The sequence below is a fragment of the Struthio camelus genome, chromosome 2, assembly GCF_040807025.1.
Source record: "Struthio camelus isolate bStrCam1 chromosome 2, bStrCam1.hap1, whole genome shotgun sequence".
Classification (NCBI taxonomy): domain Eukaryota; kingdom Metazoa; phylum Chordata; class Aves; order Struthioniformes; family Struthionidae; genus Struthio; species Struthio camelus.
Window position 1 is genome coordinate 11,829,418 of NC_090943.1, and position 20,539 is coordinate 11,849,956.

At 36.9% G+C, this 20,539-nt stretch overlaps 1 protein-coding gene across 3 annotated transcripts in view; it reads right to left on the reverse strand.

Moving 5' to 3' along the window:
• ESYT2 (extended synaptotagmin 2) overlaps positions 1-20,539 on the reverse strand; it is a 92,669-nt gene that overhangs the window by 43,164 nt on the left and 28,966 nt on the right. For all 3 annotated transcript variants that reach the window (XM_068934295.1, XM_068934294.1, XM_068934293.1), the window contains exons 2-6: positions 18,615-18,656; positions 17,512-17,646; positions 16,096-16,172; positions 11,643-11,715; positions 10,705-10,794 (exon numbers count right to left, since the gene is read on the reverse strand). In XM_068934295.1, the coding sequence (XP_068790396.1) occupies positions 10,705-10,794; positions 11,643-11,715; positions 16,096-16,172; positions 17,512-17,646; positions 18,615-18,656 (417 nt within the window). The remainder of the gene's footprint in view (positions 1-10,704; positions 10,795-11,642; positions 11,716-16,095; positions 16,173-17,511; positions 17,647-18,614; positions 18,657-20,539) is intronic.

Below are 20,539 nucleotides of genomic sequence, written 5' to 3' on the forward strand. Positions count from 1 at the left end.
ACTGAGAGAGATGACACGCCTTGCAAACAAACAGACTGTTACCCAGCCAGCTCATTGGCCTAGAGGGATTTCAGACACTGGTTACAGTTTCTAATTAACTAGCATGTGCTGTCATATTAGTCAGTCGCCTTTCAACTCCTTCTCTGCTTGCACCAGTGAAAGAAATCAACTGTTTCTCCTTGAAAACCAAGTACTTTGTGTCTTCCACGCTCTGCACTGAGAACGGCTGCAACACATTCTGAAGTGTACTCATACCAAGCCATATAACAAAACCTCCTTACTCCTGTAAATCCTTTATTACATATTTTGGGGAAAAGGAAGACAAATATAATATCTTTATGTGAGGAACCAGTGACTGTCCAACACTGAATATGTTAAAACCAATTTGACAAACATGCACTTATAGCCTACAATGACTTTGCTACCATAGCTGACAAAGCCCTGAAGCACATTCCACTACCCAAACACATCAGCGTTAAATACAGGCTTGGTACCACACTCCTGCTAACAGCCTGTTTGGATTTACTGGGGTCAGCCCTGAGAAAGAGGCAAAGGCAGACAGAGGGGCATGGAGCAATGAGACAGATACAGGAGTTGACATAAAGTTAAAGAAACAGTTTGGAACTGCTAACACACAGTTAGAACAGGACTATTGATAAAGATGGGTTCACAGGTAAAAAGCATAACTTTTATTTAATTGTTCACACTTTAACATGTGAATACTTTTCTTAAACAATAACAACCGGATAGCAGAAAGGAAGGAGCAACAGACTGCTAGTTGCTCTATACTGGGCTACTGAATGTCCGATTGGGGGCCATCTAGTTAAGAGGCAGAAACTGCATCTCTCCTGAGAGCAGCTGAACCTACTCAGCGGAGGAGTCTTTAGGCTGAGACGGGCAGAGAATTAGAAGCAATACCAAACTATAAGACTTTAACATGAGAAGAGACAGTGAGAGGCCTGAGGAGAGAGAGTGAGAGCAGCTGAAGGGCAAAGGCTATCGATTTAGCAGCTTCTCCTTTCCTTTTCTGGGGTCCTTGTGCCTTGCAAACAGAGAAATATTCAAAAAGAGTTTTCAGGCTTTACTAATTGACTCCGACTCAAACATTAGATCTGAGTTCTGTTTTAAAAGCTACCTTGACTTTTTCTTCTTTTTTGTAATAAAACTCAGTAAGTAAAAGTTTTTTTGGGGTACCTCAAAACCCTGGCTGACTTATGGTCCCATCAAAGGTTAATATAATTTTGGAATTTATCTACTAGGATTGGGCACGCTGTTATAATCATGCTGCATATCACGCTCTATGGTGGAAATCCTCGTATAAGGTATGAGTTCCAAATGTTTACAGAATTTGATCTTGTGTTTACAAATACAATAGTGTAGCGTTATATTACCGAGTATTAAGTAAGATCCAGGCTCTACTGAAGTCAAAAAGGCATTTTCCATTAATTTTAATAGGACTAGCATTTCAGAAAAATATTTATGATCATCTATAGCATGTTTATAACACATTTTAGCCTGTGTCTGTAGAAGGAAAGTGCTAAATTCCATTGTAAGAAATTTGAGATGTCTGTCTCCCTAGTAAAGGGTATTTGCCCATATAGTTTTTGATCTTTTTTTGTATCTAACAGCTACATTTACGAATTTTACAAGGCTTACGTCTCACTGAAAGTTTAAGAAGCATTTTCCAACTCTTCCTATCAAAAAGGTATTTAAGTTGATGTTTAAGGATAAGACTGCCAAATTCACTCCGGCTGGCCAGCCTTCAATTTGCAAATCCCATATAAGTAAAAATTTCAATCAATCTTTGTAGCAGGTTTCTTTCCAGATTTGGTCATCCTCAACTAAAGAAATGTAACTCTGTGCTTTCTGTTACAACGTAAGGTTTGGATGAATATCAACTACAAGCTTGATAAACGATCAGCAGTCAAGAATTTAAATTCATATATTGTGAATTATGCTAAGTTTGTAGAAGGGGGAAAAAATGCTGCACTTGGGGGAACGGGGAGAGGGTAGGACACCCACCTTTAGCTTCTCTGAAATAACATATTAAAGATAACACAGGCTAACCTCTGACTTACTGAAATTATTGAAGTAACTGTTCATCTCATGTGTGAAATGGAAACATTCCATACTCTCGTTCCAGGTTTTCCTTTGTTTACTATTTCCTTCCTTCCCTATTTCTTCTATTCATAGCATTTGAGATTTAAAAGTGTGCTTTAAAAAAGTCCTCAAAACCATAAATTTGAAATTCACCTACATAGCACTGTGGCAGAAGCATCACGAAAGTGGAGAGTCTCCAGAGAGAATGCTTTCAGTAAACACAAATTGAAAACTCTCAGATATTCTTTAAATACGAGAGAGAGAGAGAGAGAGATCTGGTGGCATGTAATGCTTATTAATCATCTGGAAACGTGACAGTAAAGAGAACTGGGAAAGTAAAGTAAAGGATTATGCTGATTATCACAGTACTTTTTGCATTTCAAGAGACTGAAGAAATTCAGGAGCATCTAACGTGCAAGGTATGTATCTTAGTGTTCATAAAGTAAAATTTTTCATATTCACCGTTGGAGCAACAACCATGAAGATGTGTTCACAGCAATCCCATAAAGCTCTACTTCAATTTGGTATGACATTAATGAGTTTAATAAATACCTAAATGAGCAATACGCAACACAAAACAAGTGTTAGGATGCAGAAATAGTAGTTGAAATAGTAATTCTGATATTTATATATATTTAAAAAAACTGTAATCGAACAATCTGTAAAACAGTATGAAGATCAATAGTCTGAAAAGTTAGGATTTTAACTATGAAGAATGAGGAGTACAAGGTAACAAATAGAAAAGACACATGCATCTCTTCTTAAAATACAAAACCCACAACATTTTAAAGATGTGACTTACACTTCAATTTATTATTATTTTTAATTAAAAAAGCAAAGTCCAGCAAGTGATCCTTTAAAACTCTCTGCTACAACAAGCCACTGAAGGTAACAGTCAGGTAGGACTGTCTGCGATCTATACACAGTTGCAGCTCAGTTTACTTTTCTATTGTGTTCAGTCATCTGTGCTATCATGGCTGTATGGCACGCAAGTGGAACTAACTACTGCCTTTAGTCCTTGCAACCAATTCTTTTGTGATATTCAGGAGAATGTGTTACAGAGAGTTAAAATAAAATAAAAATAAAATCCCTCCAGCACATAGGAAAAGATAGGCTAGAAAAAAGATGTGCTGAGCATTTTTATATGTTCAGCCTTTTCAGCTTCCTAGATGCCTTTACAGAGCAAAAAGGATGCGTATGTGCTGGAATGCACAATATATAGTACCATTACTGAATGTTATGGAAGCACAAAAGGCAGCCTTTAAACACTGCCAACCCTGCGGCTTGATTTGGCTGCCATAAGCACTACTAATTCTCAGAAGAAAAGCCACAAAGTATTTTAAAATGTTGATGAACAACTTCCTGTTATTAAGTTATGGTTGTAGTAGATTTCTGCAGGACAAATTTTAGCGCCGCTATAGGTAACAATGAGAGCACTCCAAGCGTTAAGTTTGTGTGAAGAAACAGAACTTCTTATAAGATGTGGACTAAGATGCCCTCCTCCGTTACTTGTGAATGGTCACGCAGGAATACAGTAACATTTGTCTGTGTTGCGAGAACACAGCTTGTTAACTTTACACAGCTAAACTGCTGACATTACTGTAGCAATTTAGCACGTAACCTTCTCTAGTGTATTTTTCCAGCAATCAGTAAACATTTGATGAACTTGGCTTCTCAAACAAAGCTTGACTATGCAAGACTCTCAAAAAATGAAATTACATAGTTTTCATCATTGTTATAGGAAACACAGATGGACAGGAAGTATCGTTGCATAGGAACGGTGTTTAACAGTAGCAGGTTTTTCAATTTTAACTGTCCAAACAGCTACAGAGATAAGATGTATAGCTGTGAGGGTAAGAAATAGGCAAATTTTTGTGTTCAGACTAACTGAAGGATAATTTTTAAAGGCAAATTTTTGTGTTTGTGACTAACTGAAGGATCACAGGTGGTCTTATAAAAATCCCATATACCTTGCCATTCTTCATAGTGCGACATAATCAAAGCTGTAATTCAAGCTGATTCCTTCTACATCCCTTTTTCCTTCTAAAAGCTCTGCATTTCTGTTCATACCCTCACACTAGCATTGACACTCTTGTGACTCGTCAGTGATCCAGCTCAAGATGCTAAAAGACACCTGAAGGACAGTAAACTAGTCACTTCTCCTTCGCTGTGTTTAGTATTCTGCCAGCTTACTTCCCTGAATCAGCTTTCTTCAGCATCAGAAGTTTCAACACCAGTGTAAGGGAGACAGAATAACACGGAACAGAAGGCGGCCAGAGAGGAGGGTATTGCGGAAGCATCAACTGAGATTTACTTAAACTGCCCTGAAAGCAACTCACCACCTAGCAAATAAGATTACAACAATGTAAGTTACAGCAAATTGCAAGTGTACAATGTAACACGGCAAATCATTTTCACTTTGTAAGCAACACCACCGATTCTCAACTAGTATTACTATAACAGTAGCTAAGCTCCAGAACTTACCCAGGTGTTCCACAAACCCCTTTAAAAGAGGTTAAAAAGTTTTGAAGCAGACACTTGTAGCCTTGTACGTTCTGAATGCTTTTTTGATCAACTAAAAGCAAATCACACAATATACTTCTACACTCTGCACAACCACACTATGCTACGGTCTTTGTATTTCACTGCTATTTCACTAGTGCCTATTCTTGGTGCTAGCAGCCCTTTTGAATCTAATTTTCATCAGTACTTACAGTCTTGCAAATCATATCCAACACTAAATTTTCCAAAGACAGTCCATACTAAATGCAATTAAACCAATATCAAATAAAACACGACCACTGGACAGAACTCATCGGTAAAGCAGGCAGAGGGCAGAGCAGTGTTTGAGTCAGCAATAAGACAGAGGACAAGAGTGTGAATATAAAAATGTGAGTTTTGAAAAAGTTCTCCCTTTACCTTGAGGGCATTCTACTTCCCAGCCTTTTTATTTATTCGTTTATGAAGAGAAAGGGGTGGTGTTAGGACATGCTTTCAATAATAAGCATGCCACTAAATAATGCACTTTTATAACTGAACCAGAGCAATTAACTAACTTTGCAATATTTTCTTCTGTAAGATAACTACACTTTCAGTTCCAAAGAGAACTAGAACATATGTTCAATATACATTATGTTAAAACAGTGAGAAGTCATGCAAAAAACCTTACAAATCCTGACTATTACACAACACTAACTTATTTCTTTAGCACTGAAACAGAGAGTCAGAAGAAGGCTAAGTTCAAAACATTAGAATGCACAGATTTTTCTCTCAAAATCTCTCACATATTTGGATATACTTTATAAGCTGATAAGACTTCTATCCCCTTCTTCATAATAACAACAATAAAACCTAATACTTAAAGTTTATACAAAGTAAGAGCTCTTGCAGCATCAAAACTCCATGCACTACTCAGAAATATGAGACCCTGACAAACTCATTAAACAAGTATGTTCAGAACCATTAATTTAGGCAGTGTTGCCTTATATAGTCATTAAGGCCAGCAAACAGATGATACAGAGCAAGTGGAATTGTTGCCAGTTACTTTAGACTGGAAAATATGAGAACAAATTCTATTGCTAGCTGCCAGCTAATTCCTCCTCTTCTCTCCTAACGAAAATACTGAAGTAAAACTTTTCTTGGCTGTAGCCACTTGCTCTCTAGTAAGGGGACAGAATTTCATTATAGAAACATAACTGCTATAATAAGCATTATTTTAGATCTTTCTACAGAAGTAAGAAAAATGAACATCGAGACACTCTCCCCCTCAAGGGGTGGGGGGAAATCTGCTTGGAAAAAATAAACATCCTGGTATAATTGTCAAAATCATAGAGTAACTTGATTCACAGATAGCTTTTTTGAATAATCCACATTTAAGTCTGTTTGGACCTTGCCTACTAAGCTGAGTTTTTAAATGAAAGGAGGATGAAACTAATAGTTCCAATGATTTTGTAACTGGATACTTTGGGGGGGTTTGATTTTTTAATTTTCATGCTCTACTCTACTTCCCACCTTCCCCCCCCCCCCCCCATTGAGGCAACCGGACTCCTACTAAGCGGTATGGGGGAGGAATAATGACAAAATGATCCTGGACAAAGTCTTTCCCAAAGTAACTCGTTCAGAAAGCTACAGACCATGAATGAGAGGTCTTTTATCTGATGCATTTTTAGTTTACTATCGTAGGTGCAGATTGTCTCCGTTAAGCATTTAGCAAATAAGTGCCCATACCTCTTAGTTACGACACTTTGGTTTGTGAGGTAAACATTTCTAGTAATTTATTTAAAATAAAAAGGATTTTAAGGTGGTGAATGATTGATAATGATATATACACTTGCCCTAGAAGGATAGGAAGAACATGCTTGTCCTAGCATGCTACATCTTTAAGCTCTCCATATAACAGCTTTCAAAAGTAGTAAAAAGAAATAAATGAGGGTATCACCTACTCAGCTATAAATCCTCCACATGCTTTGGGCTCCAGGAGACTCACCCCTCTGTAGTGCTGTGCTTAATGAATAACACCTAAAAATCTGCTCTAAGAACTACTTGTATGGCTTAATAATTATTGCTTAATTTCTGGCTGTACCTCAATAGATTTGCATTAGACTGTATGTGCCAACTAACCAAGACTTAGGCAAAGCATTAAAGTACTTCCTTCAAACATACTATGTAACGGGTTACATGTGACAAACTAATTTGGTTATCTTACGTTAGCAAGAACATTCACGCTATGTATATAACATCATCATTTTTTGGCAAGACAACATTTGATAGCCAATTTGATTATTTCTGTGCCCACTTACTGGGGCTAAAAGGCGACTGGCAAGACATCTGGGAGTACCAGAAGTGAAAGATCAGCATACACACTACTAGAGAATGATGCTGGGAGTGGAAAAAGAAGAAACGTCAGGAACTGCTTGGAGCAACGAGTACAGTAGTTGTTGCCCACACAGCTAAACTCTTCTCCCTGCTCCTCCAGAAGAGATTATTTTTGCATTTAACCTGCTTACTGAACATCATCCCTGTAACAAGCTATGCGTTGCATTGAGTCTGGAAATTGTTTGGGAGAACACTAAATAGCAAAATAATGCCAGAGAGCACACTAACAGTTAAACAGTACAGATATGACAAGGCAGCGTTCAAATCCTTGTAATGGCCTTGTTTAGTTTGCTAGCATAAACATGAGCATCATGAACAGATGCTCTACACTCATACTGCTCAAGCAGAAGGGCAAGAATGAAACAAAACCAAACAGACAGTTCCTAAGGTTTAGGCTCATTTCAAAGCAAGCTATGGAAATACAAATTTGGTTCATCTTAATTTATCCCAAATTTCTCTCCATATTAGGGCAATGATATGGTTTCAGCCTTGTATGAACTACTTCAGTTTTACAAAACAGCTCACTGAAATATCCACAAACTGTTTCCTAATTCTTACATGTTTAACTTGGATTTAAGTTTATAGTCCCTCTACCCAATCCACATAAAACAAGCAACTGATGCTAGAAGTGTTTGCTAGGACATACATACATGCACTGACAAACACCTTTTCATCACGTTAGTAAAATTTTACCAAAGGACTTTTGCTCAAAACAATTATTATTATTAAAAATTACTATCAAAATAATAATTATAAGAAAAAAGCAATGTCCAAACTCAAATAGACTCAAGAAAGCAATATCCAAACTCTAAATAGACTCAAAAGAGAGAGAGAGAGAGAGACACTCTAAAAATATCCTGAAAGTGATTTCACTTGAAGAATACAATAACATGCCTTCCGAAACTATTTAAGTAAAGAATACCATCCCTTCCTCCTCCCTTCCAACAAAAATACTCTGAAAACTAGACTGACTTTTCAGAAAGTTGTTGCAGAACGCTGAGGAAACCAAGACGATCCATCTAAGACTGTTTCCAAGTGCCTGAAGCCATACGCTTGTAATTTACAACTTGGCACTGTCTGAAACTTATATCGGACATCATAAGTTTTACTGTGTAATCAGAACACATCCAAGACACAAAAACTTCCACTGAAAAATATACTTCAAAATAAGAGATGGAAACAGTTAATTTCATTGAAGGAGAAGTCTGTGCAACATAAGAATTTCTATGATGTTCACATTTTCTATTAAGCCCTCTTAGTGGTACTTATTAAGAGCAATACTAAACTTTAGATCACTAAAACTGCCTCACAGACATACACCCACAACATTGAAGAATTTTCCAACTTATGCGCAATGTGCTATGTTCTCCTTTGCATTTTTCCAAAATAAGACCATTGTACAGACTTTGCAACATCTGTGGAAATTTCTCAACTGATTTGTATATTAAAAAGAAATTTCTTGACGATAGTAAAACCAACAGTAGAATCAGTGTCATATTTTATAAGAGTTAATTCAATAAAAAGGATGTAGAGTATCAATTGTTTTGATAAACAATTACTCAATTTCACACACTGAAAATTACACTTGCAACCTTTAGTCTCTTCTATCCATGCCACACCAAGTTACCAATTGACATATATTGGTGTTTATCACCAAAGTCAACCTGCAAGATTCGGGCTGCAGCTTTTGAAGGGAATCAATTATTGCAAGTCCCAACAATGCACTAGCTATATCATCTTACCATAGGGCAGACTTAATTCATACAATATACTATACTTCTACCATTTTAACATAGAGGAAGGTGTTGAACTAATAAATTGTACAACTGTAACACCCAGATTCTCAGCCTTCAGAGAGCATATTGGTTTCAAACTCTATATTTATATTTTGAAAGATAACGTTTAACTTCAGCAAAATATTGATAAAACACAGCTTCTCATGAAAAGTAACTGTACAATGTAATTTGCGATAATCTAGAATTAAGAACAGTTTGTGGCATCAAAAAAAACTTTCCTCAACTCCTGCATCTGAGTAATTCAAAGAGAATAAGTTTGATTCTTAGTTTTCTCTAAAAAGAGTCTTGAAATTTGTCTGGAACGACTACAATATTATTGAAATAAGTATTCCTCCTTTCATAAGGCTTCTGCTAGTTCCACATGAATTTGATGCCTGACTCCATGACACAAATTGACACTGGCTGCGCCAAAAAATCCCCTGTCATTTTCATTGTTGTTTGTGCAGTAAAGATCAGGGAAGCTAAGAAAAGATTTCTAAGGTATGGCTATACAACCGCTCGATTTAGGTAAAGAAATCAGTTACTTCCACATGAAAAGCTGGTAAAACACATTAGAGTCCTATGCAAATGTTATAATATGTCGAAACTAACTTTTTTGCATATAATTACAATATTTAGAATAAAATCATTTCTTCATAATCTAACAAAAAGTCAAAATACTTTTTAATAAAGGTCAAACCTTCTAGATAATGCCACGGGAAAAGAATGCCCAGGATCTCACATTTCACACGGCTTGCTAAGTTGGATAGGACCTATAGAGACCAGCTACGTGCACGGTCCTGGGACAGCGACACCTATGTCGATCCTAATGGACGCACGTTCAACCTGTTCTTAAAAGACATCAATGACAGAGATCCACAGTATCTCTAGGCAGCCTGCTGCAGGGCCTCACTTAGCACTATCATTCAGGTCTTCCCTCATTCCCCTTGTCCAACCTGAATTTTCCTTACTGCAATTATTTGTTATCCTATTTTCCGTGCGTAGGCAGAATAGATTGCAGGTTTCTTTTCTGCAAGAGCATTTCACACTTTTTAAAAATATACTCTCCTCAGTCTTCTCTAGACTAAACAATTCCCATTCTTTCAGTTTGGGCTTGAGGGTCAAGCTTATTGTCATATTCTCTACTTTGGACACCCTCCAATTGCTCAATACCTTTGCTGAAGTACTGTACCTAAAACTGAACGTGCGTCTCTTGCAGGCTATCTTCCTGCTTCCACATGCTAGTCTAGCTATGCCCTTTTCATACCAGCAAGAAATTGTTGGCTCACATTTGTTTGGCTATTATTCCTGCCTAAACGTGCACTGTGAACTGGCACTTCTTCCAACTGAATTACACAGTACCCCGACGCACAACTTCTGCCACTGTCATGACTGATTTAAACTCCAATTGCATTTCACCCTGTGCTTGACCCGTTCTCACACTTTTGTCATTGGTAAACGCAAAGGTAATAGCTTATCCTAATATTTAGTATAAAAATTGTAATAGTCATATTGGGTAATCTCGATACACCTATTCTGATGTTAACTTGTGGTCACTAACACCAGCATGGTTTTCAAATCAACTTTCCACAGATCTTGTCAAAGTTTTATTCAGACCCCACTTCTCTAGTAGACTGTCAGGAAAAGCGACATCAAAAGCTAGATGGTATCTATAGGTGTTCTCTTAACCATAAGGCTTATAGGGAAAAATCTGATGGCTTTGACCCAACATATTCCATAATTCCAAGGTAATCATTACTCATCTCATTTCTTCTAGGCACTCACAAAATTTGTTCCACTATTTTTCTGGGAAACCAAGCTGAACCAAACGGCAGCGATTTCCTAGATTCTCCCCTTTGCTTCTTAATTCTTGCTCTGTCATTTATTCACTACTATCATCAGCATTCTAGAAAAAAGTAATAGAAATACAGAAGAGGGTTTATAAGACACTTACAGGTTTCCTAAGGAAAAAAAGGGATAGTGCTCCAATTAGGGGCATGTCTCCAATCAGTGGTTCCAGGATAACCCTCATAGTACCGTGGATCTGGGCAGGGAAAGAAAACAACGGAACTGATTTTAAAACTCAAATTATGTAAAATCTATTCACTCACACTTCTAATTCATGAAGGCCTTGATTATGGATGAATGTCATGTAAATACATAGAACTTTATGCATTATCCAATCCAAAAAGTTTAATACAGGCTTTCAAATCCCTGTACATAGTAACTTAATCAAAAGCGTGTTGTGTGACACTAGTTGCAATTGTGCTAGAAGAAAGAAATAGGTTATCATCCTATTATTCCGTGGTTAACATCCATATAGTTCAACTTAAACACATGTGAGAAGTGAAATTGCAAGGCACAAACCAATACAATGGCATCCATAGGTATCAGAACAAAAGTAGGTAAACACTTACAAATATGTCAAGACAAAAAAAAAAAATCATATTTTCTCATTATAGAAAGATCTGTTACCAGAAAGGCAAGAAACCTGAGGAACAATATCAGAAGGCAGGGTTATCAATAACTAAAACTAATAACAATCTGCCACTCAGTAGATAAAACAGAAATGTAAGCTCTTTGACAGCCTTTATTAACCTACGCATCACATTAGCATCAAGGTAATCCAAGAAGTATTCAATACTTGAAATTATCTCTACCTTTTCCAGTAGAGAATGGTATAGATTTAAATCATTTCTACATCTGAAAGGCTAAATTGGTAAGTCACGTCACTAAATTATTATGCATGGTCAGTGAGCACACAAGTAATAGATCACAATAAGCAATGAAACAGAAGAATTACTGGTTCTTTCTGGCAACCTGTAAACTATTTCATCAGAAAAATGTGAAAATTACTGTATTTCAAAATCAAAAGGAAAAACTGAACTTCACCTGTATACTTTTCACACCAGCTCTGCAGAAGTATCTCTTGATCTCCAAGTCAATTTCACAATTGCCAACAAAACTAAGATAGGAAAAAAAAAGCTATAGATTTCATTTTTATAGACTAAATTGCAATACACTTATATATTTTGTATATCAGTCTACAAATGAAGAAATGAATGTTAAAACATTAAAACTTAAACTCAGATTGTGTTAAAAAGAAGTACCCCCACCCCAAAACATCATTATCACAAAAACTTAGAAATTAAGACTGAGAGGTATGTTGTCATCTTTAGAAACGTATGTAAGAGAACATATATTTATTCTTACTTTTGGGATATAAAGGACAATATACAACACATACTTCATTTCAGCAAAGCCGTTCTATAAGTCTCATCAACAGTATGTGCATCTAAACCCATTTTCATTTAATGCAACTGTAAGAACTAGATAGAGATGGCTATTTTGCTAATAAGGTTTGCTGAATTACTCACTCACACTTGCAAAAACAGCCACTTAAGCTGAAATTCAGCATGCTGGGCATGCAGGGCTGGATAAACCACTAAGCAAGGGATAAGGCAAAACAATTAAGCCCATTCTGGAAGGCGAAGGAAAGCAGGAAACAAATTAGGAAGTAATGTATTAAAAACAACGGAAAGTTTTTCTCTGAGCAGTTCTTGAATCCCATTTTTGGGACAACCCCTTGCCTGGGTCAAGGCCCTCAAATTTTGTAGATGCTAGTCCGTGTATAAGATACCATCTTTTACTATCTCCTACAAATCGACCCAATTTGCCCATTCTATAGTCCTGCGAATGTAGTTGCACATAACTCAGATTCACATTTTAAGATCTTATATTTCCTGAAGACAGCTAAAATAATCTTTTCCTAGAATTGCAGTTGCTGTGAGCCACACTGTATCTGAAAAGAAACTAATTCTGAAAACTGACAAGGAACTTAGGAAGAAACCTTGGGACTTAGCAAAGGATTTAGCAAAGGAACTAGTATTGCCAATGTTTCTACAGAACAGGAGAGGAAAAAAAAAAAAAAAACCCTACCATATTGAATACTAAGCTACAGCTGGGGAACGACCAGCTGAACAAGGAAACTAGCTAAAACGATACGAGATGCAAGGAAAGGATAAAGGAAATCTAAAGGGCTTTCTGAATAAAACTGACTGCCTAGGTAAAGAAAATTGAAGAGGAGGAACTGAGTAGGGAGAAGTGATAAAGCAGCTTAAACAAGGTCAGGCCCTCCTGAGGAGGAAAAAAGACTTCCTTCCTCCACGGGGCTCCAGATCCTGCAGTAGAACCAAGGCTTCCTCAAGTTTAACTTCTTTCTGCTGTTAGGACAACTGCAAAATTTCCTATTCTCTTTAAGGGTTGATCCAAACAGAGGACAATCACCTAGCACTGCTGTTAGTTACTCAGTTAGCTCAAGCAGGAGCGATGGATGGATGGTTTTATCAGCTATCTCCTCAGAACACATGTAGATATCATTACTATTCTTCCAACTTACACTCTGAAGCCCAAATAGCTACCAATCAAAATATTAAAAGCATTTACAGTCTCAAAATCAATTACTTAATAAATGCTGGAGCTGATGCATTTCAATCCTGTAATTCAAATTGCTTAAACACATGCATTAATTTTACAATATAATCTATTTTTTTATATTTGTACATATTAAGCATTTTCTTTGATACTGGGACCTCCTTATATGCTAAACAGTTCTGCTGAATTACAATTTCAAGTTTGAAATTTTTTCCTTTCTACGGTGCAATGCAACGTCAAGGCTTAGGAAGACGGGGTTACAAATATAGGGTTGTCAATTAAAGTATTCTAGCTGTAGAAATGTATTAATTCGGAATCCTCCAGAAGTTTGTTATTTTCCAGGAGACCTACTTTATACAATAAAAAAAGCTATTTCGTGATGTTTAGGAGTCTGACGGAATCTTACTACAGAAATGTCTAGGAAGTTTTTAATGAATGTTCTCAATGAGCCACTTTCAAGATAAACTCAGGATAAAATAAACTACTCTCACCGTATGATAAGGATGGCAGCCTGATCCCCCAACTGATGGCCCTAAGGTACTATCAGAAGAAAAAGAAATTGAGGGAACCACGCTGTATTCAGGATATTTGTTATCTCCTGTGATGTGTACGTGATGGTACTGTCAAGGTGATCTCGAGCAAACAGAAAGCATACCATTCGCTTAAATGGAAATAGACAACAGTACTGACAGATGGTCTTACAGCATCCAACATTGGAATTAATTTCAGGCTATACAAGAGGTAACAGTGCGCACAGTCACTTTGCTGCACCAACCAGTTTGGGGAGAAGGAAGATGACAACACAAAACGACCCTATATGAAAGAAAGGTGATCAGTGCTTTCCTCTGGAAAGAATGCAGTGTGACTGTAAAGTTTAAAAAAAAATACATAATTTAAAATTATATATTTTTTAGAGTTTATAATTTATATATATACACGCACATATTTTTTCATACATACACATATATGTATATATAATAACATGATGCAAAGAAGATCAATTCAAACCTGCAATGGAAACCTCACTCTTGGCACTTTGTAGCATCAGAACTATTTAGGTTACGAAGACTGTGAAGCAGTAGGTTCATTTGATAATCTAATAACACGATTACAAATTGAAGTAAAAATTGTACTTGAGGATATCAAGTCAATGAGTTGCAACCTTACTATAAGGTTAAAGAAAACTTCATCCTCTAAGATATTTTGCTGGGTCCATTAACATGCAGTACAGAATTGGCCTCTAGCATAACACAAAACTTTTAGACTGCATTCTACTCCAGTTGCTATCACTTCTCTAAGTAGATTGCAATGTAATGCAATGAGACACATGGCTGAAGATTTCATTCAAGTCTAGGCAACAGGATATTATTCCTGGAATTCTTGTACAAACCTATCGTCCTTGTAACATTTATCTGCAGCACCCTATGAAGATAATCAGGGAAAAAAAACAAAACAAAACCCCACCCCACAAGATTACTCCCATAGCAGATAAGAGTAAATCTGCTTTAGAGGCAAGGAGTGATCTTGGGAAGACTGGTGCAAGAACATTTCAAATGGCTCACCATCTACTCTTCTACTTTGGTCCCTCAAATATCTCAAGAATGGCTCCCCCAAAGCAACTTCTTTGCACTATGTCCACAGTGGCCAGATAATTCTGTTTTCCTGAAGGGCTCAAGCCCGAAGAGGTGAGGTAGGAATAGCTGCTATCAAAAGCGGAGGCAAGATGATCACTGAAGGCAATTTCTCCTTTAAGGCTGACAGCATACTTCCAGTGAAACAAGCTCTCAAGGGACAACCCTGCCTCCGCTGTATTTTCTCCAGCAACACCAGTCCCTGATCTGGCTAGCTCTCTTTTTTCCCACAGAAGTGAAGTGATTCAGTTCAATACAGATCGGGCCCGGCTCACAGAGGCAGCCAACCCCCCGCTGTGAAACGCAGAAGGTGTGCAGCAGAAGACACAGTTCTTTTAATATGCTGGGGCCAAGCTCTGACAAGCCTACAGTTTTCAGCAAAGCCAAGACTTAGATAAATTATTCAAAATTAATAATAACCAAGCTCAAAGTTCGGAATTGTCCCTGGAAAATAGGAGCTGAGAGACCTCAGCCTCTCTTGGCTACTGCAGGGAAGCAACAAGAAATGCAGAAGGCTGCTCTTTGTTGGATCATCAGTGACTGACAAATCTGGCCTCTCCATAAGCTACAGAGAGGCAGATATGTAACACATTTTTGACTGTTAAATATAAAAGTGTTGCTGCATTCACTGATTGTGCTTTCAAAAAGGCTCTGTGACTGCAGATAGTGCTGAGAAAAGATTTTGGCAAACACTGGGTATATCTATTTACAAACCTAAATAAAAGGGGTCATGATGAAAGGGCAAATAAACCTGAAGTAGCTAACCATAATTGCTCTGGCATTATATAATATGCAGATTTACTTCAGCTGGTGCTACGAGCACAAGTACTTCAGCAGGTATCATTCGCTTTTTCCAATACTAGCTCTTTAAAGAGTCTAAGTAACCGAGAAAAGACAAGAAACCCAAACACCTTAAGTTTTGACTTGGACTAAATTTTTTAGCCAAGTTTTAATGCATGAGAAACAAGAATTTTCAAAGACAGTGCATTAACTTTGGAAAGTATTTTTTTTAATTAAACTTTAATTAAACTTTATTACTTTAATGATGCAGTCACACAGTCAGCTGATATACCCTTTCCTTCAGATAAGTGCTACTTACAGCATGCAGTTCCTTCCTCCATTCTCATATAACCAGAAGTAGCTTCATTTGCTTAAGGAAGTGATTCTTCAGAATGAAACTGTTAACCTTCTCCCTCTACCCTAAGACATCTGCTGAATCAAATAAACAAGGCACGCATTCTAAAACCTGGGCACGGTTGTAATACGATAATAAAAATTACCTGATCTGAAGATCCAAAATGATCTGCCTTTTGTCCACGTTTTCAGTGTACACTTTTACACCATTTATCCTCAGAGGCTGAAACAATGAAGCAAGTAAAGGTTGGATCCTTCTACTCAAATATATCACATTAAACATTTAACTTAGGGATAAAGGTGAATATACTCATATTCATGTCTGAAGTGAGACATTTACTACATGCATTATTTAAAAGTGTGAAGCAAAGCTCTTAGTCTAGATCAAACAATTATTTTAAGGGTATTAACTTGCTACAATCCACTCAATCACAATGCCTTGAGTGGAATTCTGTCATAATGGGTGGAAAACAATCCCCAGAATTCATAGAAAAGTTAATGTAAAGTATTTTGCTCCATTTTTCTTTGCTTTACGAATCATATGAAAGCAAAACATACCAAAGCTTCCACAACTTAAGCATGCACTAAATACTACGTGGGAGAGGACTACCAACTACCTTCAGGTAGCACCACTTCCTGTCACATGTTGAGTTTTTCTTCCTGGAGATCTCTGATCTAAGAATTGACCATATTTCTGCTTCAATCTATTTTCTAATTTAAATAATATGGAACTCTCACTGATGTCAGGTTCTCACTCTGTTTGGGACTGTACAATTCACAAGATGCAATTCAATGAAGGTTGCGATATCAAGTGAGGAGAGCTGTTTCTTGTGTCCAAGATAACTCAGTCTAGCTGCAGCAGCACAGAGAGATATGAAAGCTAATTTAAATCTTAGTTAAAGTTAGTATGGCTTAAAGCTATGCTACATCGTAATCTGTAATACAGATGCATCTATGGCAGGACAGAACCATGTGGAATTTACAACCTAAATAGAAAAAAAAAGCACAAAAGGTCCAGAATATACCTTTAATTGTATTTTACATGGAATAGAGTCACAAGGAGAGAAAAATAATTCCCCTCCATCACACTTGAAGCTTAGCTTCAGTTTTCCTGACATTCAGAGAAGAAAAAAAAAGAAATATAAAGTTTGAAACCCTTACTTAAAATCCCATTTATGAAAAGTAAGAGGAACACAAAATAGGACTGCACAAGAAGGTGGGTAAGCTACATTTCAGCAGAAGTAAACCTCTGGTTGATGCAGGTACTGATAAGCAGTGCCCAGCTTATTGCAACCTTAAATGCTAACTTCTTGTTGGCTTGGACTGGTTAGACTCTTCTGTAAGCATGTAAGAGCTATACACCATGACCTCTTCTTTCATGGGACCAAACAGCAGATAAGTATTTATCTGTTCCTTGATACTATTTTAATGTTACGACAGAAATCAGAATGAGCCTCACCATCAAGTGTCACTGACAAACACTTTCTGGGTAGATTTAAACAAACTACATGAAAACGGCATGCAGGATATGGCCTCTTAGAAAAACTTCACAAGAAACTGACCTGATGACCAATATCAATCTTTGTAAAACTGAAGGTACTAAGGTGGTTGTTTGCGCCTCTTACTGCTGGTTCTATTGTCTCCCGAAAGAGTTTCTCAATGAATTGGCAAATAAAAGGCCACATCTGTTTGACAGTCTAAGAAAAACAGAAAGAAAAAAGAGCCACTGAACACATCTTCACACACAATTAAAAATATTTTTAAGGAAGATATAACAAGTTTAGTAGAAAGCTTTATGCATACAAGTTTTCTGTACAGTTCATTACAAGATGTAAGAAGGAGCCACTTTTTACCTACTGCCATACAAAAGCGCTTTCTGGACCCTTCATCTCAGTTATTTGATTTACTATATTTTCAAACATTTCACAAATTTGAAGTACTGGAAGAGGAGAAACAAAACAACACTCAATTTTCTTCTCTTATCACATGAATATATATGCAGTCTGCATGGATGCTCACTGCTGCTTAGAAGGGTGAAGAAGGATAAGCTTATTTTCATGTGAAAGTAAGAAAAAAAGGAGTTAAGTGCATTTTAAAAAACATGCACACGGTTTATAAATGTCAAAATAATGCGGTTTTGCTATCATATCTGAAACTCGACACTGCTAATTTGTCTTGCTGTCTTCTAATTGACTAATGTTCTGCTATGCTCTTTGCGTGAAACATTAAGAAAACCCAAGCTACATAGATCTGTATCTTATATTATTAAACATACAAATCAAAACCTGCAAATTTGATTTATTTTTAGATTGTAGGTCAGGAAGCCACAGCAACTGGAAAGTGTCCCAGACAAGTAGAACATAAAAACTGTGTTTACAGCTACTATGACTTCCACACAGTCACAGCTGTCATTATGTTAATGTCACCTGAGGTCACTCACCAAAAGTCACAGATAATTTCAAGACCTTAAAAACAGAATCAGGATAGATTAAATCTTTTCCGTGTCTGACTGGATCAAATACCAGAAACTTTAAGTGCATAAAGAGTACTGAAAATTAGAACTATTGTATTCCGAAATTCTTGCCCTCCGCTCATTCTTCTTATTCTCAGACTCCCCCCTCCTCCGCTCCTGTTTTTTGAAGGCAATGTTAACAACTACCCTTACCTTATTGAGCCATTCTGCCCTCTCAGTATCTGGAAAATGGACCTAAAACAAATAAACAAAAAGTTACCACAAATACATAACACTTCAGTTAATCATGTCAAGTCACACAGCAGTGCCTACTTGTTATCGATATTATGTGTATACCAAAAGGTCAACAGTTAGTTAAATTCACACTTTTTCAACTGCATCTTCAACAACTTTAATGTGAAGGCAAGTCCCCTTCCTGATTTCTTTCACTTTAGTTTTTATTAAATTCTCACGCTATAAACAGCACTTCCATATTCTTGAGTATAGTCAGTTGCCTTGAGAGCAGTCATTAATTGTATCTACCAATGCGTATGTTCGCTAGGCTGGAAGGTCAGCCGCTAGGTTGTGGTTGGTACTGCCAGTGTTTCTCCAAAGTCCATTTCTTTCTCTTTCAATATGCTCAGCTCCAGAACTAGAGGTGAGCCTGTATGGTTCGGACAGATTCTCAAAGAACTACAAATACTACTGCCTTCCACTGTCAAAGTTTTGGGACCCTCTTCTCCAAAAATCTCTGGATTTTTTTTTGAAAGTACATCACAAACCTATCATAACCACCAGAGGTGATATAAGAATAACCAACATCATCTGCTTCCAACTGTAGAACGTACATAGAATCTCAAACAAAGCATTCACTGGAGCTTATTTTTCTGGGTAATTTTATCACTTAAATGAGTTCAAGAAATATAATTATTAATAATGAATTGAGTGGTTTTGGAATATATTATTATATTTTATCTGGAATTAATGTCCTAGAAATTAGCATGGGTAAAATATCAAGTCAATATTTAGAATTTTTTTTACAAAAAAAAAAAGGGGGAGGGAGAGTGATTTTTTTTTTTTTTGCATTGGCAGCAACACAGCCAGCTGCATTTATATGAAAACATAGCTAAACAGAGCTTACACTCCATTTTTGGCTTGCTAGGTTCTCAAATGGCTTCAGGTGGTAAAAAAAATGATGGAATAAAAAGAACCAACATTTTGATGTTTTCTTAAAATATTTGCCTTCTGAATCTGCAGACCAAAAATGAGTCAGCTCTCATTAATCACTCATCTGAGGCATGATGTCAGACCTTTATACCCCAACTTGAATAATTTATTCTGACTTGTTTAGAAGAGAGATCAATGATGTCTGCAAAATGGGAATTCGGAGCTCTTCCAAGTAAGGGAAAATGGGAACAGCAGCAGTAACAGTGAACGGCATAAAAATAAATAAATAGACACAGATGGGGAAAGGAAAATAAAACTGGCAGGAATGCCAAAGGCAAACCTGCTCACCGTAAGTACTGCAGGATACAACAGAGTTACCAGACTAAAATACTCAGTAAAGTTCACCTTTTTTCTTTACTCTTTTGTACAAGCATCTAGTTGACATCAGCAGGAGACCTACTGTAGACTGAGGACAGTTTCCAGTTCTAAACATAACCTCAGTCCACAGGGAACTCATCATGCTCCATAGAGCGATCCGAATTCCCTGACGTAGAATATAATCTCCTTGAGGCATAGGCGACCTCACCTGCACTAAGCGCATAGCTGACATTCAATCCCTCTGAATGCATTAATATACATACCATCTCTCTCTTGCACCCATCAAGTACTCCTCACGTTCAGCCCTGAATTATGCAAAATAACTAGAGATAGATTGGGAAAGAACTAAGAGGCAGAAATATCTAACCACATACACTAACTTATTGATTTTGAATTTCCTCTACCTATAAAGTGTTAGGTCTTGCTTAACAGCACATTCTTCTTTATTTTTCACAGATTACTATTTACTTTGCCTTTAGTGTGCCACAAGTATTGTGCTCCTGCTATTTGGATTAGTGCTAAGCCAACTCCTTAATTATATAAACTAGTTTACTTCTGCAGTTGCACACGTTACTAGGTAACAAATAACGTAA